This window comes from Hypomesus transpacificus, unplaced genomic scaffold (assembly GCF_021917145.1).
Source record: "Hypomesus transpacificus isolate Combined female unplaced genomic scaffold, fHypTra1 scaffold_31, whole genome shotgun sequence".
In the NCBI taxonomy this organism is placed as follows: Eukaryota; Metazoa; Chordata; class Actinopteri; order Osmeriformes; family Osmeridae; genus Hypomesus; species Hypomesus transpacificus.
In genome coordinates this window covers 627,210-651,874 of record NW_025813837.1, presented here as the reverse complement: position 1 = coordinate 651,874, position 24,665 = coordinate 627,210, and the positions used below count along the sequence as shown (strand labels likewise).

Below are 24,665 nucleotides of genomic sequence, written 5' to 3'. Positions count from 1 at the left end.
CAATATTATAATTATATTGATATGGTTTCGAGTTGGTTTCCTGATCATTAGAGCAGGTTTAACTTGGTATGATGAGATGAAGTAGATATTTATAGCCTTCCCCTGAGGAAAGTGTGCAGGTATACAAACATACCAATTTGAAAGCCCCCCCCCCCCCCACACACACACACACATATTAGAGTGCTGCTATATTCTATTCACTAACTTCAAGCCTGTGAATTGCATTGTTTGCTTTTATGAAACCAGCCTAAAGGAAACCACTAGGGTGTTTCTTATAGACTGTTCTCACGCTTTTTACCTTCAACTTTTAGAGGGATAATAAGAAAGTTTGGGGCTGAAAGTCACCCCTGGCCAAGTGCATTATGGGAGGTAATGGTAAAGATAAGGATGCAAGGTTTGTCGACCAAAATGACTGCCCATGTTTTATGAGAGGAACTGGCCAGGGAGTAATACGTCACAGTAGCACCAAGCAATGGACGACCACTCACCCATGACAAACACCGCGACAAAAGCTCGTCCGGCTGTCTGCAAAAGGGATATCGGATGCACAATGTACTTTAAAAGTACTGACTTGTGAAAGAAGAGCAAAGTTATGACCATCTTAAAGCCACTGACCCTCATATGAAAAGGTCTACCATCCTTTGTGGTGGGAGAGAGGGGTGGTGGGGGGGGGGGGGTGGTGCAGAGTTTACTGCTAAAGAAGGGAGAACGCTTACCAGTCCATCACAGTTGCTAATAGCGACCGAGGCCCCGGGAACATCGGTGATGTCTCCGATGAAGGTGCAGTCCGTTTTGAGACGCTCTCGCCTCAGTATCCTCTCGGTGCCGCCGTCGGACACGTTCCCGCGGCCGTTAGCGCCTCCGGTGACGTTGCCCTCGCCCGCGTCAAAGCTCCGGACCTCGTCGTGCCACTCCACCATGGCGCCGGGCGCGACCAGCCTGTCATTGGGACGCAGGCGCAGGTGAAATTCCTTCCCGAAGGCGGTGACGTTGAAGAAAAGACGCTCGGCGCCGCGTTCCGCTTCGTCAGACCGGAGCTCCCTCTTCACCCGCTGCTTGTGATTGGCTGAGAGGAGATGCGACAGGTAGCGTCCCTGAGAGTCTGTGCTGATTGGCGTGATGAGGCCATACTCCTTCAGCCTGCTCCTAAGCAGATCTGCGAGAGCACACAAGGGAAGACAGAAAACCTAAGTTTCCCATTCAACACATTTTGGCCTTTGCCTATTTTGGACGCAGCTAATGTCATCTTATTTCATATTTTTGGGGTCTCAACAAAGCTGGAAGACACTCAAGAATAGACCTGGAAGAAACTCAAACCAATAAAACGTGGATGGTTTTGATCATTCATTTTAGCAAGATGTTAGAGAACAAGCCTGTTGTGTATAATTGAAAACATAACACAATGTTTCATGTTGTAAATTATGGTTTGTTAAAAGTCTCGTGAGACAGGAAATTCTTATGACCACAACCCTAACTACCAAGCAGGGTGTATTTGTGCTTTTTCACACATTTTGTATGCAAAAGTTATTACTTTGCAAAAAGTGATTGGTTAAATGCAAAACTAAGCTTCACATATTTGTTGCGTCAAACTGTGATGAATGGTGTATATATGCAATCTTTGACAAATGCATTAAGAATACATTATGACTTCTTACTGCAAACAGAATGCAACCTTCATATAACTTAACATTTGTTTCTCAGTTGTTTCCTTTCGCAGAACAAATACAGGTCATTGAGAAGTCAGAACTTGCAACTCTCATCCATAGGGGTTCATTAGGACAGAGCTCATAGAAGCCTCTCTATTTTGCTCTGTGCTTTTGGTACATTTTTCTAGTCGGTCAATTATTTCCTTGTTTACAGATTTGTCTGAGGTCTTTCTTAGTATGTCAGGGGAGGGGAGGGGAGGGGGTTGTGGGGGGATGACAATCTGTCAGGGTTTATAAATAAGGAGAATGAAGCATCTCAACTTTAAGCCACTTTAAGGCAGCCAGTAGATAAGCAGGATGTGTAGGGATCCTGCTAAGATCTCTTTGCAGTTCACTTGTTTCTTAACCTCAAAATAGCTAACAGATGTGCAGGATTTGAGGTTTCTCTTGTCTGCTCAAATCCTTGAAATGATTTAGTTGTGTAATAAAAAGGTGTAATACAACACATTTACATATCCCACATTGCTTCCTGTGTACACATGTTGTGCTTCTTAAATTTTGAGTAACACATTATTTCTTTATGATTTAGTTTAAGATGTAGCATTGAAATAAACGTCTTACCTTCTTCATCTACTTCACCAGCCTGTAAAGAAAACCAGTATATGGTTAGATATCAATCCAGCAAATGAGAAGCCACTTACGAATGAGTTCTAACCGGGATTACACCATTTCCTTCTATCCTGAAAGTTCTGGCAAAACCTACTTTTTATTTGAGTGCCTGTTATACAGGCTGAATAGTATAAAACATTATAAAGTCAGACTGCGGGGTAGTCTGACTGTCGAGTTTTTCAGATTCAGAAATTCGAAAGTGAAATGATGATTGCAATTATGAAACACACTTTAAAGTTAGCAGCAACTTTGTAATTCAGTTCCTATTCAATCTCAACTTTACGAAATGTAGAAACAGTAAACTAAGGAGACAAGCACTTACCTTGTCAGCTGAAGTCACATTCACAAGTCCTACAACTACTAACATTAGTGACAGGAGAACCATCACGAGTTTTGTTACTTGTTACGCAAAAACACCAAACTATTCCAAATTAGCAGTTTAAAGAAACAATTTCCCTACTCAAAGAACGAAAACAGCCAAAAAGTAATCCCGCTCTTCAAGACAGACTTAGACAATTTGCAACTGAATTTGAAAGTAAATCAGAGTTGAATAAACTTTAAAGCGAGTTGCAACAGTTAGGTCAATGTCGGGTGCCGTTTCAAAGAGTTTGTTAGTGAACCATCCCTACCAGACTATTTGGGGTGAGCCCTTGTTGATCGAACAGAGCGGTATGAGCTTGCAACCTGGTATTTCGCTCTGGCTAATAAACGCCAGATCAACCCTACCGTGACGTCACCGTCTTCTCTCTCTCTCTTTCGGAACACATGGTGCAGAAAGAGGGACAGGGAAAGAAAACTCATGAAAGTTGTTTCCTACGGAGTTCGGGACGTGACGTGGGGGAAAATCGTGGGCACCCGGATAGTATTTTGTGGCCATGATTTAGTAATTACAAGCTCAATATAGTCCGACGTTATCCTAGCAGACAAATTTGCGGTATTGCTTTTGTTTGATAATACTCATAGCACCGACATTTGCCTGAAAGAAGGTCGGACCGTAAGCACACATCTCAATAACTGAACTGGCTATTGAGTTTTGATGTTCGTACAAAATAAAGCACCAACGTCTTAACTCAATATGCACACTGATGTAGGCTAGACTACATAAAGTTGATAGTCAGCCCATGACATATGATTTGACACATTCATGCCAAACAGTTAAGCAGAAAGTTTGATAAACGATGCCAATGAAGCAAAACCCATCTGCCTGGTGGTAAAAATAACGAATTGAAGTTTGTTTGTTTGTTTCAGTTCAGCACTGTCTCTAGAGACAGCTCCTCTCTCATCGGGCACCATAACTTGACAGCAGAATACGTGTTACATGGGCAACAGAACAACAATTTAGTTTGGATGAGTGCGGATATGATTCGGATGCATTAAACATATGATATATAATGTACGCTTCCTCACACGCTGTGTGTTGACCTGCCAGATACAGGCAGCGTCCAGACTGCAACATTTTAGTTTGTACTTTTAGTTGGTACTGCAGCTGCCCTGAAAAGGTGCTTGCTGTTGCATGAAGCATGCATACTATTCAAACTGTTTGAGACTTTGTTATATATATTTATATATCCTACCTTATGCATAAGTGGAGCAGGTTTCTACTGTCAATTATTGCACTGTATATCCCAGAAAAACATAGGCTTGCATACTACAAATGTTTCAGGATGTTGTAGGGCATCATGACATGTTTGGCATAGGGTATTAAACATCCAACACACCTGATTCAAATGAATGGGTTGTTTTCAGACTTCTGTTGAGCTTGATAATCCATTCATCTGAACCAGGTGTGTTGGAAGAGAGAAACATTAAAAACAAAGGGCAGAGGGTCCCAAGGACCAGGATTAAGAGAAACTGCAAAGGCATACTAAATAGTATGGTAGTGTGGGTATTGGAACATAGCCAAGTAGGCTAAATCACACATGCTTGAATAGATGATTTTATGAACAAGAGATAAACTGATAGAAGGCGCGCTTTGTTCCATATTTGAGAATCAATTCAGTACAAATATATAGGAGGAAGATATTAGGCTGCATGTTAGATCGTCAAGACTGGGCTCTCTGTATGTATGAAAGAAAAGGAAACTCTCCTGTTGTTCCTCAGCCTGTCTGTCTTGTTATGTTCTACTACCCAAACATAGAATACGCTTCTGCTACGAGCACCAGGCCTGGAACAAGGCCATGAGTTTGGTGCAATGCACAGGTTTCCACCATAGTAACATGATCAAGAACTTGCCAAAACTAGGAAGTAAACTCCAAATCGTCAATACAATGAAACAAAATCACTGATTACGGATGATCAACTCCTATCTAATTCTATGAAATTGATAGTGATCAAATGACTATATATATGACATATATATGCCATATAGCTCACTGGATTGCTTTGTTCTTAGATGTTGTTGTCTGGATTCATTTGTGTCTTTGGCATACATCCGCAGCCGGAGAGCTCAGTACAGTATAGATAAGTGAGCCGTGTCTCAACCATGCATGAAACTAGTAGTGAACCCCGGAATTCAATAGGGGACAATGCCTTTTTCCTGACGGCCCTTTTAAGTGGTGCAAGAGTTAGTATTCAAAGGCCTTTTCACACTGGAAAGTTAATGCGATACAACACCAGATAACCAGGCTCTCTGATAGAACACCTGGCCCTTTCATTTCAACATACATGAGTCATTTGAACAGATATGAGAAAAATGCCTTGAATCAGAGCAGGACTGGGAGGACCCACTATCGAACGTTGGTCTAATGTGATGATGGTGGAGCCTCCAAACAAAGGCTACAGAGGAATAGCAGGAATTGCGTTGGCACCTGACTATTTCCAGCTGACATCTTTGGCACTCAGACAAGGATTACTGTCCAATTTATCCCTTTCTTCACATTCTAAAGCCAGTCTAAACAGCTAGGCACTTCAAAGAACGATACGAATAGGGTCCAAAAGACCTGTGCACTTCAATGGAAGTGGCTTAATTTAGCTCAGTTTGAAATCATTTGAATACAGAATAGAAAGGCATTTGGTTCGCCCAGCTGTTTGATTTGAGAGGAACTCTGCTTCTCCCAAGTGTGGGACACTGGGGATCCTGATAAAGGCCAAAGGCATCCATCACGCCCTAAAAGAGAAAGGGAGGCTACAGTCCAATTTCAGACGGCTCCAGAGGAATGTTGTTTATTTACCAGTATGTTGTGGATTTACCCAATGACATGAGGGGGAAGTTCAACTCATGTTTATGCTTTAATCTGAATACACGGGAAGTATATTAGGAAGTGTCCCTTTGGAATAGCTTGGAGAGATTTATGAATGACAGGCACTATGAGAAAAGGGAAAAGTCATGACAAGTCAAAGACGTACTCCCAGGACACCACTTCCTTCAAATGATTCCACAACTTGGATTCATACTTTATTGTAATGGATACAAAGTTTGAAACGTTAAGAAAGGCAAACGATAAAAGGAAAATGGTCATAACTGTGGCCATTTTATTGCTCTGGTGAGAGAGATAAAACCACAAAGACAATGTGCACAGAAATCTAGGATCACAACTGAGTTGGCAAGCAAAATGCACACGACACATGCAAAACTATTTTGTCTTTCAATATCAACCATGTCATAAAAGGATATGCCATCAAGAACAATCACAGATAGCTAGAGAAATAGATAGAGCTCAATAGCAATGTTAATGACTTATGAAGACAAAAATCAAGTGCAGCACTTTAGTTCACCAGCATAAAATCTGTGCTGCTTGGCAATAGCATACAAAAGTATAATTCACATTTGAAAAATGTACTGAAAAATCTAAAACACTGCTCATGTAAAGTCTGAATGGTCAGAAAAATAATGTCAAATTGGCAACAATTTGTAACCTCTCTTGGTAACGCTATAGCGGAACACCACAGAAGGGAAAGGCACCTTGCTTTGATCTTCTCCCTGCCAACTCAGGTGAGTTTTGTGTCAAGTTCGCCATTGAGTCGGTGGATCAGGTTATGAGCGTATCAGGAGGAATGTTGTATGTGAAGAAGCCTTTGTAATGTACATATGAAAATGGCACAGACCTTTATTTACAGTAAATGAATCTCATTTAATATGATTGTTGTATCATCGTAAAATCTTTTCCATCCACAACATTTCCTGACTTCTATCTCCTCACGTTGGTGTTTAATGTCTCAAGCAGAAGTGTTTTTTTTGCTGGAGGTAATTGCACACCTTCCCCAACATATTCAATTATTCCACCCATAGGAATCCCGCAAACTCTCTGCGGAACCTCAAAATACAAATTGCTGTCCCAATGTCGATCACCTAACAACAGCTTCTTTTGCATGTTGCTTTGGCGTTATGGAGACAAAGAGGCCTTAAGTGGCAAATATTTCAACAACAAAAAGTGTGATTTTTAAGAACATTACAGTATACCTGTATCACAGACATTTTAGCCAGTAACAATATCAAGATGTTCATTAAGAGATACTGTTTTTATGTAAGGTATTACATAATTATAAGTGTGTGGATAGTTTCCCCCCTCCCTTCTCCAATAAGAAATCTACAATAACAGTATGGAGAGGGAGCTCTCACATCTGAATTTCTGCGGAATACCCCTTAATCCGACATTTCACTGAGGACTGCGCAGAAATTTAATTTTTGTTTACATGGTCTTACTTCTTGAAAAACAGGTTACAAACAGCCCATGGAACTCAGGTCTTACAGGGCACTGCATAGGCCTGCAAGGATTGTTATATAATTGCCTGATTGTGGTTATTTGATCCAAGCTGCAATCATTTTGCACTATTTCTTTTCACATTCATGTTTCCATACAAATAATACTGTCGTTTTGTGTGCATCTAATTCTTTTAATTTAGATTGCATTCAGATCAGTTGTATCAGAGTTTTGGGACATAAGCTCAATTATTCATAAAACTCACACCCAAAAATAGCGGCCAAGATGACTCACAATTATTTGCAGTTTTAGGGCATGAATACAGTATTATTATTATATTTTAAGATTTTAAAATACATTTCACTTCAGTAGGGGACTATTTTATATGAAATGCATTTACTTTTTCTATGCATGCTGTTGCAAAGATATGAACACAGTCTTTAAGAACCATCATAATGAAAGCATTAGCAAGTATACCATTTATTTGACTACGTTATAAAATTAAATGTACAAGTTTAAAATATAGTTTTATCATCTATTAAGTAAAAATATTTGGGTAAACAAATGAGCATATTTTTTTTTCAAACCCTTTGCTCTCCATTTCTACATCAACCTAGTGGTGAATACAGGGCAAACACTCAATCTCCAACACAAAACCCAACTCAAACTGGCGGGTGAACATTTGGGCACACCAAAAGCAGAGAGCCAAAGAAACAAAAACAAAAGTTCTCTAAAAAGGATATTTCTCTTTTTGATAAGTGCTGTGCATCCTCATCTCACTCGTCATCACTCCTACTCTCGTCGGATCGGTCCTGCAAAAGACACAAGACACAGTGACATCAATACCAAAGGACGCTGCAGGGCCACGCTGTCACCCCTGGATACAGTCACCCCTGGATACATCAACACTCCCGGAAACCAGGATTGGAGAGGCAGGGGAAGGATGATTATACCATACAGTCTGGACAATTATTGACTTTTGTGAGGCCCCACGTGAGTATGTGGTCCCTTTGAAATACTAACACAATCCTCAGAAGGGAAAACAACTGCTCTCAGAAGGGTTTGATGGAGCATAAGTTAAGCAGAAACGTACACTGTCGATCTCCAGGATTACAACAACAGAGCAAACCAAGCCAAGAGAATGAAGACACGTAAAGCTAAAGAACAAGTCGAACCAAGGTAACATTTGTGCCTCCTTCATTCCATAACCACCCCTACAGCACCGAAGAAATGATTCGAGAAAAGTGTCACAGCTCGAAATGAACGGGATAAGAGGAACGTGGGAGGATAATTCCATTCATCTTTTCAAGGTCGAGGTAACACAGCCACGGGATTGGTGCACCTACGTTGTCCTCTTTGTCGTCTTCGCTGTCGTCGTCGCTGACCACCGGCTTGGCTTTGCTCCGGCTCTGGCGCTTCTTGCCTTTGTCGCCGCCGTGCTCGTCCTTCTTGCTCAGCTTTATCTTCACGCGCACCGACGTGGCTGTCGAGGAGGGGAACATAGCAGAGTTAGCCTGAAGGCGACAATCGAAGGCTATATTTTGCGTTTCGTTTTGTCCACCGCGTGTTTAAGATTGGTGTTAAGAGGTTAAGACTTCCTACACTTCTTCTGTCATGTGTTTTACATGCGTGTTCATTTAGCAGATGCTTTAATCCGATCCCTCCGGTGTGCTAGCCAACGCGCCAGGGGACGAGCTAACGCGTCATGCTAAGTGCTAGCATTCTGGTGCGTGCAAGGAATTTATTGGTGGCTGACAGTGCATCGTATCGTAGTCCGGGGCCCTCGAGAACAACCAGGCCATCTTACACTCATTCTCAGAGTCTTCGTCCTCATCTTCTTCCTCCTCGCTGTCCTCTTCACTCTCCTCCTCCTTGACAATTCTTTGTCTGGCACTTTTGAAGACCGACTGGAGCACGATGGAATCTTCATAGATCTGAGACATAGAAACAAGTGTTACAGCACGCCACGTCTAGGGGACGGTCTAGGATGATACACTCAGGATGGGAGCTAACCTGAGAACCTTCTAGATTGAACGTTTGGGCATTATGGCAGAGCAACATCACGTCTTTCTCCAGGTCCCCCACACTCCGGTACTTATGGTTCCTTACACGTTCCTGGGGAAAAATACAACACTTTCACCTTCTTTCAGTCAGGGAAAATTGATTTAAACCTAAAGCTTTAATGGTTCCAGTGCTGTGGAATTGGGCAACAGGAAATGGAAAACTTCCAAATCAATACCTAACCCAAAATACATTCTTACAACTGACCAATGAAAAAGGCAGTCTGACAACAGGGGCTAACTGTACCTTGATTTTCTTGAAATCCATAGGTTTCCTGATCAGCTCATAGTATTCGGGCAGCTCCTTTCTTGACGGTAGTTGAACAAATACCTCACTCAGCTGGCGCCCTGACCTGTTAAAAGGTTAGACAAGTATGTTGGTACGTACATGAATTGCTGCAAATGCTCAAGCATCTTCAAACACCAAACAAAACACCTGGACACTGATTTTTAGGTAAAAACATGCATTCACCACAACCAAAACTACCCAGCAATTACTGGACCTTACCCATCTTTGTAGTTGATGACAGTGTCGATGATGCCATTCATCTGTTTGGTGAGTTTGGGGGGGTTGGGGGACAGCTTCTCTGCGGGTGGCCGTCCGCGGCGCTTCTTAGCCTTCGGGGCCCCCTCGTCCCTCTCCGGGTCCTTGTCCTGGCGTCTCCTGCGCTTGCGTTTCTTTCCCCGGATCTCCTCCTCCATTTCTTCCAGATTCCCGTCCTCGACAGCCTGTAGAAGGACAGCGCTTTTCATTGGGAAAGGGCTTGGCTCCAAGACTAGTTAGTCCGTCCTATGTTTGTGTATGGAAGTTCACTTCCCATAGTTGTCAATGTACAAATATAAATGCTGGCATGCGATTCGTTTGACCAAAATAAATGACTGCTATAAACAAATCGGAGCCCAACAACAAATCTGTAGTTCTCTTGCGAATCGTCTTATCAGAGTTCCGTAAATAAGTAACAGAACTGTACCATAGATTTCCTTTTTCCGTTAAATTCTTTTTGATCAGTCTCTTCTATAAGTTGTGTGAACCCTCTCCACGTGAACATACCCGCAGCCACTGTTTCTCAGTCAGCGCGTCGCTGTAGTCTACGTCCCGTCGGCTGCGCGAGCCCCGCCCGAAGATCTTGTCCTCCTCCTCCTCGTAGGTCAGCCGCTCCACCTCCGCGTCGTCCTTGATGATCCAAGACGGCAGCTCGTCCTCCTCCATCAGACGGGGCCTTCGCTTGGGGTTCCTGGCATCCTCGCGACGACGGTCCATATCCATGCGCTAAGGAGAAAATGACATTCTTTGAATTCACTCAGTAACAAAGTTCTGTACACGATCAGCAAAGAGGTTGGATTGACATTTGTTTCAGTCACAAAGATTTACTCGATTTAAGGGTCTGAAGGGTCTCCCTTAAAACGAAAATAAATATATTTTCTTGAAATATTTCTTGATATTACATGAGTAACCATAAAGTACAACAAATTTGACATTTATTCAAATAAATGAACATTTAATTAGTTGACATTTAAATTACAATGTTCTCTGTCAATTGGCGTGTCACTAGAGTTACAACGCTCCCTCCCACCGCTGTAACACGAGTCATCAGTTGGTCTGTGCTCTGGCTACCCTTCTCTTACTTTTGTTCATTTCTTCCACATTTGCTAAAGCTACGTCTGATGTTGTGTTTGGTTTCCACAAGGGGGCATTTTGTATAGATCCCTCTTATAGCTCATAGCTCAAATAATGTGAATGATATTCTACTGTTAATAATGTAGTAATGATCATCAAAGAGTTGGGCGCCCAGACAGGTGTCTCCGCCAAGTTCAAAATGATCATTGCTAATTCTGACAGAAGCTATCCGCTGAAAGTTGGCTATGAAAATAACACTACGCAGGCCAGAACACTAGGATATATTTCACTAACCATGAATTGCTCAAACTCATCTTCGCTTCGGGCGATCATCTGGTTGAGGGTTTCATCATCAGGGACCTCGTCTTCCTCCTGCCATCAAACAGAGGTCCGATGTAGCCGTCCATTGAAGGTTGCAGAGACGTGTCAACAATTAGTACAACTTGGTTAGACGTGATTTTGCGAAAGGGTTAGGGTTTGAGGCTCATCCAAGACAACTTGAAACCATTAACAACATTGGGAGACAGTAAACTGCCTTTGAGGATAGATCAAAAGATAGAAAATCTGAAACATCTGTACACTTTACCGAACACATTTCAAACTCCAAAACCTAGGATTGAACTTCATCACAATCCTATATGACTACAATTCTTTACAAAGTAAAACTGTCGAGCAGCTCTAACATTTTCAACCATTATGGACACAAAGGGGATAGTTGGATTTAGATTGGCCTACCATTTCCTGTTTGTGCACATCTTCACCGACCTCGTTTTGTTCCTCGTGCTCCAGGATGGCTTGGAGGAAGACACGGCGCTCCTGGCCTGAGGACTTCTGGTCGAACATGCCTGCCTGGATGACCTTCTGGTCCACGTTCAGCTTGTACTTGGCCGCCGCCAGGATCTTCTCCTCCACGCTGTTGACCGTGCACAGACGCAGCACGCGCACCTCGTTCTTCTGCCCAATCCGGTGGGCGCGATCCTGGGCCTGGAGGTCCTGGGGTCAGCCAATCAGAACCGGGGGGATGGAAGAAGCATTTCAACCTTAAGACGTTCATCGAAATGTATACAGAAGGTAGAAGATACCCCGATTCTATATCTATCCTATCTATGCCCTACTCTGGCTGACCTGGTGAGGGTTCCAGTCGCTGTCAAAGATGACAACAGTGTCGGCAGCCTGCAGGTTGAGGCCCAAACCTCCAGCTCTGGTGCTCAGAAGGAAAACAAAGTACTGAGATCCCTTCTCGTTGAACTTTTGGAGCAGCGCAGCCCGATCCTCTGACTTGGTGGTACCTAAAACAGAACAATTTTCTCTCAGGCTTAAATTTGGGGAACCCCAAACCGCTCTGAGGTACAGCGGGTAGTGGTCCGAGGCCGCGCGTCTGCTTTCGTTTTCTTTTAGTGATCGATCCCAACAATGGAGGAGAAGTTCGGACGTATCTTGTACTGTCTCGAATTCCTTAATTTGTTAAAAAAAACTATTTTCAACATGCATGGTGTGTGAGCTTGCTCACCGTCGAGACGCAGGTAGAGGAAGTTCCGGTATGCAAAGTAGTCCTCCATGATGGTCATGAGGGAGGTCATCTGACAGAAGAGCAGGACCCGGTGATTGGTGGCGTGGAGCTTGGGCAAGATGCGGTCCAGAAGCTCAAACTTGCCAGATGCCCGGTACAGATCGTGACTGGGAGGAACACAGGTAAAGCTTCAAGGTCAAATCCATAAATCAGGTTTGGAAGGATGAAAAGTGTTGGAAAACGACAAAACTATTTGTGGTAAAGACCAAGGCATATCACTGAAATGGATTCCCTGTCTTAACAGGGTACACCGAGTACACACTACTCCGAGTAGCTTACCCACTAATGACGCCGTTGGGATAACCCAAGTGTTCGGCAAAAGACTCCTTTGAAAGAAGAGTTTGCCAAAAAGTCAGTTAGTTACATTTAACAAGAATAGTTCTTCTTGTCACAACACTTAACTGTGTATGCAGGGCCCACTACTTTGGGTCGCGGTACAAACCTCAATGTGCTGAAACATGTAGGGGTGGTTGCAAATCTTCTTCAGCTGCATAATAGTATTCATCAAGGTCTTAGCTCCTCCTTTGCCCTAACGAAAGTTAAAGGAAGGCAAATCAAGGCAAAACGAAGACAACGAACCATTGACAATGACTTGCTACAATCCTATAAATGGGGAAAGATTCAAGAGCGCCAAGCTGTTCCAGTCTGTTGAGACTAATCCTTAAGAAAATACATGAACTTTTAAATAAAATGAGTTCTAATCCTTTGTGATCATTTACTATGGATGAAATAAATGTATTTTTAAAAATGATCTATAAAGCCTGTCCTCTTCAACTGCAAGATAAGATTTGTGCTGGTCACCCTGTAGAATAGATGGCAAATGCAAGCCAGGATCTAAAGCAACTCTTGCAGCTAAACAAACAGAGGACTAATGAGGGGAGAAAGCATAGGGAAGAGACACAGACAAGGGGACCGTTTCAGTGTCTAACCTTCTTGTCCTTCTCTGAGCCATCAGTGAGGAGGATGCCTTTCTGCATGTGACGGTAAAGAACCTTCTGAATGGCAGACATGTCACATTTGATGACATACTCGACCTGTGAAGACGAACGACAACATCAATCAGACAGAGGGGTACGGACACCATGAATAAAAAATATGGGGGCGTCATTTTTAATGACCGTGATATAATTTTCCGTACCAATGTCAAGAAAGTTAACCAGAATTTTAAGAGAAAAAGGGTGAAAATAACCCCAACAAACCTTCTCTGGCAACTGAGACTCAACTTCCTTCTTCAGTCTTCGTAACAGGAATGGACGGAGCACCTTGTGCAGGCGTCGGATGATCAGAATGGTCTCCTCCTCGTTCAGGTCCACCTGCAGAGAAACAGCTTTCAGTACAACATGCACTGAGAGCACTCACAAGCCTTCACCAGGGTTGGAACTTCAAGTGAAATAAACAATTGATGTGTTATGGTAGTACCAACCAATTCAGGGCTTGAATTAAGTTCTCAATACGCTTATATTGTCATATTTTTTTATCTAATTTGGAAGTAAATATACTTGATAAGTTTCATTTTTGGTCCAATTACAATACCTAATCGCACATTTGAGCTTCTAGTTTCTGTAAAGAAAAGTGAAATCATGTCTCATAACACTGCCCTTTGAGAGCCTCACCCTTTCTCCAGTCATGGCAAAGGGAGCGTTGAACCACTGCTCAAAGGTGTTGCAGCTCTTGAAGATGGTGGGCAGGAGGAAGTTGAGCAGTGCCCACAGCTCAGGCAGCTTGTTCTGGAGGGGCGTGCCTGTCAGGAGGATGCGTCTTGGGGCCAGGTAGTGGGTGTTCAGGACCTGGGTCAGCTTACAGTGGTGGTTCTTCATGCGATGGCCTTCGTCCACAATCATGTACTTCCAACGGATCTGTAGAGAAGTGAGGAGCTGGTGATTGGGGAATCTGTGTGGGAATCTGTGGACTGGCTGTGTCGAGTGTGTGTTAACTGAGACCAGGTGTGTGTGTGTGTGTGTGTGTCTAAGAGAGGAAAGTTCATCTGTCAAACCTTGGCGAGGATTTGCTTGTCCTTGATGATGTACTCGTACGTGGTGAGGAGAACGTTGAACTTCCCACAACGGAGCTGAGGTACCAGTGACCTCCGCATAGCAGGGGTGCCCTTCAGAGTTCATCAAAGCAAAGATGTTTACACACACACACACACACTGAGATAGTTGAGGTAGAATATAAAATCTTGAAAATTTGTCAGAGAAAAGATTCATGCAGTTCACCTTGTAGGCTATTTTGATTATGGACGGCGACCACTTATCAAGCTCGTAAGCCCAGTTTGACAAGGTCCTATAAGTGAAATAAGAGAGTGACTTGCTACTGAGGGATCAACTTCATCATTTCATTTCAACAAGAAAGGGACATTCTGATTCATCTGTATGTCAAAGTTGACTTTTTACTTCAAGAAAAAGTGCGTTCTGTGAACACGTAAAATACAGTAAATGTTCAGCAGCATTTAACTCTGTAATCTATGCGAACAAAACAAATTTGTCTAGTTCGACTTACGAAAGCGGGACAATGATTAAAAAGGGTCCGTTCAATCTCTTGTTTTCCATCAAGTAGGTGATGAGTGCAATGGTCTGAATAGTCTTGCCAAGGCCCATCTCGTCAGCCAGTATGCCATTTAAGTTGTTGTTGTACAATGATACCATCCACTCCAGCCCTTGGATCTAAACACAAGAGACAAGGACACAGTTACTTATATGAATACACATAATCCAATGAGTAATTGACTTGCTTGTTTAATGTTACGAAATGTTAACTATTTCACTTTTGCATTAGCTGAACACGCACTAAAGTTCACCCCTAACATAAAATCAATCATCCGAATGTCTGCCGACACAAGTGTTTATATATTTTTTTTAATATTTAGACTAATAATTATCAGTAACATACATTCTAATGTTAAGAATAAACAAGTTTTAGCAACTGTCAACCGTTTTCGTTTCCTGAACACACCGAGAGCGTTTGATGTCGGCGCAGCGTACCTGGTAATGTTTGAGCGTTCCATTAATCAGCAGGGACGACTGCTTCTCCACCCTCTCCATGATGGCATGAGCCACTCCATAGTAGGACTGTGTGGAGGTCTCTCCAGTGGGAACGCTGTACTCGTCATCCACATCTTGTTTGGCCGACCTGGAAGGAAGGGATGTCATTGGATGGAATGACAGGACGGAAAGACTTTTTAACCAATGTTAAAACAATTCAAATGTCATGTGATTGGGTCGACAAATGCTGCCATATGATGAATGCATTCGGTTACACTGTGCAAGCTTAGGATGAAATGCATTATTTTCAAGATTGTGAGATTTGCTTATTTTTGAAGACTAATGAAATAGTACACAGCCTGAAGCCTTGACTTTTTATGTCAAATTAATTTCAGCCTCAGGAGACACCAGGTTTTAAGGGAAGTTATATCTTTTATACATTTGTTAAATAATGACATACTCAATGATGTGTTTGGTTGCCAACTCTTCGTCGGTGTTCGGATCAAGGATTTTCTTCTCCTCAGATTCCGCTCGGGAGAAAACCTCCTCCTCGTCCTTCAAAAACCAAGTAAAAGAAGTTTATCTTAGAGGTTCCCTTAGAAGCGCAGGGAGTCTGAATGCAACAAATCCCAGGGGTCTTTGACGGCCAGATACAGCTAACAGCCAGTTACAGTCTAAAAGAGTGGGACTCAAACCCTGTAGTGACTGTGAGATCAAAAGTGAGGGTTTGCCATGAAACACTCACCTCTTCCTCAGACTCTGAGCCACTCTCCTCACTGTCTGATCGAGGGGCAACTTCATATCTGTATTCAGGAGGGAAACAGACCAGACAACATAAAATACCACTCTACTTGTAACAAACCAATGAATTGCTCAGTTAATTATTAAACAATTTGACAAAAAATACAGTGCATGTCAAAAGTTTGGAAACACCATCTTTTAGCGGGGTTTTTTTTTAGGCACATGTTCCTGTTGTTTATATGCAACAAACTAGACATATTAACTGTATGAAGATTTACTTTGACCAAAATGTATAGATATTGGTACAAAACCTTAATTGTCATCAAACTGTCACAATAGGCATATTTGGAGAACATGCAAAGTCATTATATGCATGTAGGTTAAATGCCCTACAGACCGTGACTGGGCGATTGATTGATTGATTAATTGATGGAATTCATGCTTTAAAAACAATGACGCAAGGTGGTGCATGAGTCACTCAAAAATGATAAAAAGGATAGGTGTTTCCGAACTTTTTAAAGGTCCTGTACATTCATGTTTATTATAAGCCATACATCGTGGTAAAGGTCTGTACATTCCGGGATCAAAAACAGTGAGTGAAACACTGTTAGCTTCTCTTGTCTTATTACTGAAAAAATAAATAAAAAATCTACACAATTAACATATCTTAAGTTTGATTCTCTTACCCAGGGTTCATTTCTAGCCAGGCTTCCAGTTGGCTGGACTTGGGGGCGTCGGCCCCTTGGAGAACTCTTCCAGTCTCCGTCTGAATGACTTTGACAGGAAGTTCACTCATCTGGCTGCTCTCATCCATGGGCTGCCATGCCAACAGAGCAAGACAGTCGTTATTAAATGTTATTATAACATTGAAGATAACATTTAATTAATTTCTCCCAAGTGGAGAAATGTGCATGTTTCCACAGCAGAAAGGCAAGCATAATACACATTTAATGGACAAATAATAAAATAACCGATACAAATATAGAAACAAGACTTATTGTGTGAAGGTTTCCCACCAAAAGTAAAAAAAATAAAAATAAAAAAAAATTAAAAAAAACTTTCTGCTGGCCACTTGTGCATTTTGAAAATGAGAAGGAACAACATCCAACAAGCACCATATACGAAAACAACATAAGTTCAGTTGCAGCTCCAAGTTTCTTTTTAACCTTACATCTTAAAACCAGGCACACATAGGCTTTTCAAAATAGGGCTTTTCAAATATTTCCCAGACGTGGATTCCCAAGATGTTCTGGATTCGAACTTACTTCTCCGTCAGGTCCAATAGCGCTCGCACCTTCACCATCCCCATCCACGTTCTGTGAATCAAGCACACACGAGACTTATCAAACACAACCTTTCAAACGATGGTTACAAAAAGCGACAGCGCCGAAAGCCTTTGGACCTTTCTCTTCTTCTTCTTCTTTTTCTTCTTCTTCTTCTCCTTGGCAGCCTGGGCGGCTTTGTGTTCGTACACTAGGTCGGTCAGGTTGGACACGTACTCGTCGGTCTGCTGCAGCAGGTAGGCCAGACGCTTATCTTTCTTCTGGTCGATCAGTTTACGGTAGCCCTCTTCATCCTCGTTCTTGGAGGCAGACAGAATGTGGTTAGGTCGTTCATATTGAGTTTTATAAGAATGTGGGAACATGCGTGAAACGAGCTGAAGTCATGATGCATAAATCTCTTACCATGAGCGCTCTCATTCGCTCTTTCTCAATTCGCTCGGCCTCCTTCTTTTGCTCTCTTTCGGTGTTGGTGTGCCAAGTGGCGATGGCTTTGGATAACTTCTGGATCTTTCCGGCCATGGACCTGTGGAATTCTTTGAAATCCTTGGCATGCTGAAGGATGCTATTCAGGTACTCCTGTATAAAAAAAAAAACAGATGTTTGTACAATGGTATTGGTGTTCCAAAAATGGGTGTGATGGCATGGAGTCGTTGAAGATGTCACTGGATTATTGTACCCACATGCTTGGTACAATATAAAAGACGTGAAGAACTTTGAGAGAGAAAAAAAAAAAAAAGAGGCAAGTTCTAAATTCCGCCAAATTTCTACGGATGTTCTCGTGGAAAAGTAGGGAATACGAGCGGTGGGTGAATAACGTTCGTCAGGTTTCACCTGGTGTTTCTGACGGCGCTTCCGCTCCTGCTCCATCTTCTGCTGCTTCTCCAGTTTCTCCGTCATGCGCGCCTCCCTCAGGGTCTGCCGCTTGCTGCGCTTGTAGGCCTTGGAGTTGAGCGCCGTCTCCAGCGTGGTGCTTCTGCGCATGCAGGCCACCACATCCTGTCTCAGCTAAAGGGAAGAGGAGTATAGAGAAGTGGCTCGAAGGGGGGTGGAACGACCACATTTTAGGACGTACTGGACGTTTTTTGTTGTTTCAATAGATTCAATATATTATACATTGAACGTGAACAGTTGACAACGATTACTGTACACAACGTTTTTTGGTGGAACATATACGGATAGTTGAGATGAGGTCATGTCATTGTTTTCCTTATGGTGTTTCAGTGGGCACAGTCACAAATATACTTCGGTTTCCCCCACCATCATAATGACATGCAACGTATAAATGTGAATGAATGTTGGTAATGAATGTTGGTGGTGGTCGGAGGGGCCGTAGGCGCTGATTGGCAGCCACGCTTCTGTCAGTCTGCCCCAGGGCCGCTGTGGCTACAGTTGTAGTTTACCACCACCAGTTTGACTGTGTCTGAATGAATACTGGACACTGTAAAGCGACCTTGAGTACTTTGAGTAGTAATAAGCGCCATACAAGATCAATAAATAAATATGCAGGCCTATCATCAGCGTGCAAGCTAGCCCCTGCAACATGTGTCAGCGTAATAGTTAGGTGATTGTGAATAAGCTGTAGTCTAGTTGGCGTGCTGCCTAGTCCAGTCGACACCAGCAGCTGCTCTGGTGTCTGAGCCAAGCCCCCGACCCCTCGCTCCTCGGCTTGAAGGCCCCGATGGTCTTGATCTTGGTGGTTTTGTATTTCCGTTTTGGCACCCGGCTTGTTCCCATTATTTGATTCTATTAACGCATGACAAAATATCCAAAACTCCCCGCCTCCAGGAAAAGAATTATGTTCCGAACATGGCTCACAACTACTAGATCAGCCGTTTCCCTTCTTACAACACCAACAAATGCACTTCTGACCCTTGATTTTCCACTGTACTTCCTATTTGCACCAGTTGTATAATACTTAAGGATGGATAAAAGCGTTGGATGAAAATGACTCGGGTGTCAATTTGTTTTACCTGGCGCTGGAAGTTGAGCAGTCGCAGGGCTTTCAGTTCCACAGAGGCTTTGGTCCTCAGGTCCGGTGGGAGGGAGCCTGGCAGGCTCTCCAGCTCCTGGATCCGGTGGACAATCCTAGCCTGCAGCCTGTGAAGAGGAACATTCTGAGACCAGGCCCCAATTCAATCAATTTCAGGGAAAGGAAAACGGCATTGCACTATCCCAAAAGGTTTTTTGCTAACGTCGAAAATACGTCAAACTCAATGAAAATTGTAAAACACTTTTCAATGACCTCCGCCCCCCCCTCCCCAAAAAACGCGACATCCGCCAAGCAGGACTGTGATTAGTGTAAGTGAACACAGAAGTCCGTTTTTTGACTCGCATATCATTTGATCTAGCTTTAGAGAAGTGTGGACTATACCCGCGTTAAGGGATGATGATAAGCTATAAGGGATAATGATGAGCTATAATAGTTAATGAGGTACAGTAGCTACACTGCTATGCAGCGATGTTGTAAGTGATACGATCAACATTTATAACCCAAAGTTGCGTCATAAAGTCGTGATATTATTGTTAGCCATTGGAAACATTGTAACCTATCTTAGGGTGTAGCGATTATCTCAAACATTTTATGATACAAGTAGTGTTGAAACACTAGTTCAATGGATTGTTGTATTGTTGACGCAGTGGATCATTATTATAGTTTGGTCGACACTTTCAAAGTCTCCAAAACTGATGGTTATATTTCCACCGTATCCCAAGAGTCCTTTGACACATCAACTTACATTGTAAATACCATGCCACAAGTAAAGGATTATATACATCTGAACCTAATGCAAGCCATATAAACGCAAATATGGGTTCATTGGTTCAGTTGTTTGGGGAAGATGCGGACGGAGAGAGGGGGAGGTACCTGTACTCTCTCTCCTGCAGGATCTCCACAGGGTCCAGCCCTTGGGGCTTCTGGATGGGCGTGATACGGTTCTGTTTCTGCTGCATCTGAAGGATGGGCGATGGCTGCCCCAGGGCCGGCTGGGCAGTAGAGGGGCCAGGCATGGGCCCAGGTGGCATTACAGGAGGCTGAAGTGGAGCTGGAGATGGTCGTCCACTAGCGGACGGGGGAAGGAGCTTCTGAGGGTTGCAGGAAGAATCGCTGCTCAGGCCTGGAGAAACAATAGACAGTGAAATCTAGTAAACATTTTCAAAACAGATAAGCCTACAAAGGTTGTCTATGGTACTTCTGCGACCTACTGTCATAGCTGAGTCAACTTCTACACATGCTACAGGCAACTGATTTATGTGTGGGCTAGGTGGTTTGTCAGTGTTCTATTCACATCAAGCAGTTGTGTAAAAAAACAGGCCGTTTAGGGAAATCAAAATACACTGCCAAATACTTCTCAGTTGCTCATATACACACCTATATGTTATGAGACACATTTTCATTGGAAGGCTTTAATCAGGCATGTACAAAGTGTGCATTGAAATTCAGACAAAATTGTTTCTCAGCGTATCATTACGCCCATGGTGTATTAACTATATGACGGCTGTCGGCTAATTCTAGATCTAGAACATTATTCCATTGTGCCATACTGACCTTCATGTGGTTGTTTGGACCCAACACTCTGGGCATGGCCTTGCATGGCAGTGGTGGGGCAGGGGCTTGACTGGGTACCGCCAACTGGAGGCATTAGCATGACTGTGAACACATGGAGAGTCTCTTTCTATAACCCGGATTGCTATGATATCCAAGTGTGAGTAAACAAGTGATTCATGTTATATACAGATTTTATTTATTGTTTTATTCATGTTACTTAACATAACTGTCTTTGCAGCTTTCCAGCATTACACAGTAATAACACGGAGAGTTGTCTTGGAGGTTTTGATCATCAACGTACCTGGAGGTCTGTTGTAGAGGTTGGTGCTCGCTGGCGACTGCTGCTGCATGGTGGGAAGGCTCCTCTTTCCTTGCACAGCCAGCTGCAGGTTCTCCGGCAAGGGCTGGCCCCGCCCCAGGATCTTATAGGCCAAGATCTGGGCCCGTAGCTGTTGAAGTTGAACAGGGCTGAAGGAGGAGGGGCCCCGCCCCTGCTGCCCCATAGGCATGGCTGCCTGGGGGTCCAAGGGGCCCGACTGGGTGGGGGGCATCTGAGGCGGTGTTGGACCCCCACCCCCTGACATTGGGCTGGTGGTGTGCTCGTGGACCGCCATTGGAGAGGGATGAGGGGACAGATATCCTAGGAAGAAGAGGGGGAGCTGAATGTCTCAGGGATCTTGGATATGTGTTTGAGTGTTACCTTTGAACGTTAAAGTCTCAGCAGTTTACCTTGGCTGTGCTGGTCCATGGGACTCCGTGGTGGCCCCATGCCACTGTGGAGAGATCTCATCCCGACTCCCTTCATCTGACCATAGTGTAGCTCATCTACCATGGTCTTGTCATGCATTCCTTCCATGGGCTGAAAATTGCCATCAGACATCAAAATATGAATTATAATGAAATCACATTAATCAAAGAGATTAATTTCTCTCAAATGGTATGGATAAAAACAGATACATTATTATAAAAATGACATGTAACTGCCAGTCAATTAGTGTTAGAAACTTAAAATAAGAATAATTGTAGGATCCCCAATATACCCATTTATGTCCAATGTCGCATCACAAACATTCTCTCTGGGAAAAATACCTAGCTAGATAGATTATTTCAATTAGCCAGCTACATCTGGAACACACTTCCCTCTGATCCATGTAGTGATAGAAGGGCTTTGGTACTGTACCTTGTGCATGGGGTACACATTGTCTTGGGAGTAATCCCCCCCTCCTTGGTTCTGCATGGTATAAGGCCCACTGGAAGGCCCAGGGCTGGGGCCCATCATACTGTGAACCGAGCCAGGAGAAGGACCTGGACCAGGGCTAGGTCCCAGGGCAGGCCCTGGGGATTGCCCCGCCCCTGGAGACTGACCAGAATGGGACATACTCCCAGTCAGGTCGGTAGAAGTAGACATCTACCAGTAGAGTTAGGTCTGCTGGAAAAACATAAAAAGATTCAATAATTAGCCACACAGGCTAGGCTACACAAACGACTCCCTAAATTAAAGAACTTTATTCATAGTACAATAGTTCCTAACTACATGGTCAGGCATTCATCAAGACCATGTCTAACTATTCCAATGGATACCTGATAGGTTAACATACTCAAATAACTGACATTGATTATGATCCATAATCTAACACATATTGTGTTTTCGTTGAGTAGCATATTAGTGTTAGCAGTACTTGTTGCAATAACGATGGAAATTACTGATACAAATATCTGTGCTGAAGATATTGGTGGGAATGTGGCATTCCTTACCTTAAGCTAATTAAATTGCTTCACAAACGCATTGCTATCTGTCAATTACAATACGGTAGGTACATTTGAAATTGAGGCATGCGTCAGACGGCGACTTGTAGCTCTAGCTAGCCTAGGTTGTAGGCTTGATGGTTCGGTTTAATCGGAGGTTACTTGATGTGAAAGGTTTTGGAACCCCTGTTTCTAGTTTGTTATGTATTGAATACTGGCAGATATCGCTTACTGTACTAAACTCTAGCAATCTTTCTTTCAGAGACTAGTTAGCTAGCTGATTGGATAATGGCTTCCCCCCTGCACTCAACTGAACTTCGTGTCTCAACAACATGGTGGTGGCCATTGCTAGATATAGTTAACTCATAATTGGCTAAATCGTAAAGATTAAAACCACCAAATGCAACAACAAAACGGACACGAAGTGAAACTGACAGCCTCATCTACGCTGTTTCGTTAGTTCTAGCTAAGCTAGTGCTAACTTCTATCGCAGAAATTAGCCAGTTTTCTAGCTAGCCAGCACATTATTTAGCTACAGTAGCTACAGTATGCGTTCCTAAGCGAGTAGCTACTATTATAACGGAGCAAACAATAAAAAGTGAAGTCTTGGGATTGTTGTGCTTTAAAATAAGTAGATTTTAACTTGGTCACTCTACCTTTATGTCGAATTAAAAAAGTCTAGAAAATGCATTGGAAACCGAATGTCTACTTCAGATGACGGCTGTTGGTAACGTCTGTATCCCTTCTGCTTATAACTTGTAGGATATTTTTTATGTTTGCATATCTAATTTGTCAGGACCACAGGAAATACCTCCCCATACGTATAATGATTGGTTTAACAAAACGTCAATTATCCCTCAGTTCCAGGACTACTGAAATCTACGTAGTACGTACAGTTAAGGAAATGTTATAAATTCAAAACATGTGGACAAATTATCAACACCCATAGTGAGAAATGTTTCAAATACTGAATAGCCTACATTCGCTGACTACTGATACATGACTTCCAACCAATGACTGTAAATATACTATGAATGTCTGCTATTTTCCATACGTTTCAAATATTGTCCATCCAGTGAACGATCATCATGCATCATTATAATTCTTACATGGTGGTGGAAATTGTAGTAATCTTTTATCTCTAATCATAATACTAATTCCGAATTCGTTTTAAGGGCCTAGATTTTTGTCATAGGCTCTTGTCCCCTCATCCCTCCAATGGCGGTCCACGATATAAAAAGACGGCAAACCTTACAGGTTTACACCATTGCGCAGATTGCCACCAATTTGTCATCGTACCTAAGTACCTGTTGGCTTTTCATGACAACGTCATTGCAAGTTTGCTCGACTATTTTCTAACCCCTCCGCTTACCTATATAGACTTACACCGGAAAGGCAGAAGGGGGCAGCAGTGTCTAAGACAATCACATGGTCGGCTATCAGGCTACCGGTAAGGCATTGCATTACCCAGAATAATCGCAATTGACACTAAATATTGCCCGCCAGGCAAGCAAGAGCCATTCCTGAGCTCTAAACAAACATGTCATTTTTTGAGTTATTGCCAAGCTCTATTTACATTGCAGCAAACCTAATGATGGAGAAAGGCAGGCTATGCAAATACGCACAGGTTCAGTTACATGTGTATTCCTCAACATCAAAACCTTTGCTTTTGTTTCAAAGCTGTTATCACAGGTCTGTTATCACTTTTAGTTGTTTGAAATGGGAAGACTTTATAGCCTAAAGGCCTATATGACAGAGAAAAAGACTTGTGTGTTTGTGGTTTGGACACGATATAACTCTTGATGTTTATTAACATTTACTGTACCACTCATGAAAAGTAGCATTCTATTGAAATTGTATAGGCCGGAGCACTATATTTAATGTATTTGTACATCTATCAGTTGTTATGCCTAATTCTGCTACAAAACTATGGATTTAAAGTATTGCGGTCTTTCCCATCTAACAATGGTCTAGCATATTGTGACATAAAATGTGTCAGACTATTAGTAGTATGGCATATTATAAGTATATAGCAGGGTTACAAGGTTGGCACACACATAGGTGATGAACGATACATTCGTTCACCTATACATACATAGTAACCTTACTTGAATCATAGGACAAAAGCTAGGTACACATGAGAGAATTTAAGTATATTTGAATAACC

The 24,665-nt window shown here is 42.7% G+C and overlaps 2 protein-coding genes across 7 annotated transcripts in view; both read right to left on the bottom strand.

Annotated features, from left to right (window-relative positions):
- The window catches only part of adamts3 (ADAM metallopeptidase with thrombospondin type 1 motif, 3), a 38,250-nt gene extending 35,192 nt beyond the window's left edge, over positions 1-3,058 (bottom strand). The window contains exons 1-3 of the mRNA XM_047015947.1: positions 2,638-3,058; positions 2,268-2,289; positions 717-1,156 (exon numbers count right to left, since the gene is read on the bottom strand). Coding sequence (XP_046871903.1) covers positions 717-1,156; positions 2,268-2,289; positions 2,638-2,700 — 525 coding nt within the window. The 5' untranslated portion in view covers positions 2,701-3,058. The remainder of the gene's footprint in view (positions 1-716; positions 1,157-2,267; positions 2,290-2,637) is intronic.
- A 2,616-nt stretch (positions 3,059-5,674) lies between these two features.
- On the bottom strand, positions 5,675-23,262 carry smarca2 (SWI/SNF related, matrix associated, actin dependent regulator of chromatin, subfamily a, member 2). 6 transcript variants are annotated; one of them, XM_047015694.1, is made up of 34 exons: positions 23,155-23,262; positions 21,933-22,181; positions 21,482-21,611; positions 21,054-21,392; positions 20,753-20,854; positions 20,072-20,321; positions 19,179-19,305; positions 18,040-18,213; positions 17,611-17,784; positions 17,328-17,507; positions 17,191-17,241; positions 16,612-16,751; positions 15,930-15,987; positions 15,645-15,739; positions 15,185-15,332; positions 14,703-14,866; positions 14,420-14,486; positions 14,197-14,307; positions 13,817-14,059; positions 13,403-13,516; positions 13,133-13,237; positions 12,646-12,732; positions 12,483-12,529; positions 12,144-12,310; positions 11,759-11,922; positions 11,369-11,626; positions 10,928-11,005; positions 10,067-10,285; positions 9,524-9,744; positions 9,263-9,368; positions 8,969-9,070; positions 8,763-8,889; positions 8,302-8,438; positions 5,675-7,767 (listed from the first exon to the last, which is right to left on the bottom strand). In XM_047015694.1, the coding sequence occupies exons 2-34, from the start codon at positions 22,158-22,160 to the stop codon at positions 7,732-7,734; spliced, it is 4,749 nt and encodes a 1,582-aa protein (XP_046871650.1). In that variant the 5' UTR covers positions 22,161-22,181; positions 23,155-23,262; the 3' UTR covers positions 5,675-7,731. The 6 variants fall into 6 exon arrangements, with proteins under 6 accessions (XP_046871650.1, XP_046871655.1, XP_046871653.1 ...); XM_047015699.1 differs by having other exon boundaries at positions 11,399-11,626; XM_047015697.1 differs by having other exon boundaries at positions 16,612-16,742.
- Between the last annotated feature and the right edge of the window lie 1,403 nt (positions 23,263-24,665).

Coding starts and splice junctions, on each gene's coding strand:
- smarca2 (XM_047015694.1), bottom strand. CDS start 22,160: ATGTCTACTTCTACCGACCTGACTGGGAGTATGTCCCATTCTGGTCAG. Junction 18,214..19,178: donor TGCTCAACTTCCAGCGCCAG/GTAAAACAAATT, acceptor TCTTCCCTTTAG/CTGAGACAGGATGTGGTGGC. Junction 16,752..17,190: donor CTATTGGACCTGACGGAGAA/GTAAGTTCGAAT, acceptor CTTGCTCTGTTG/GCATGGCAGCCCATGGATGA.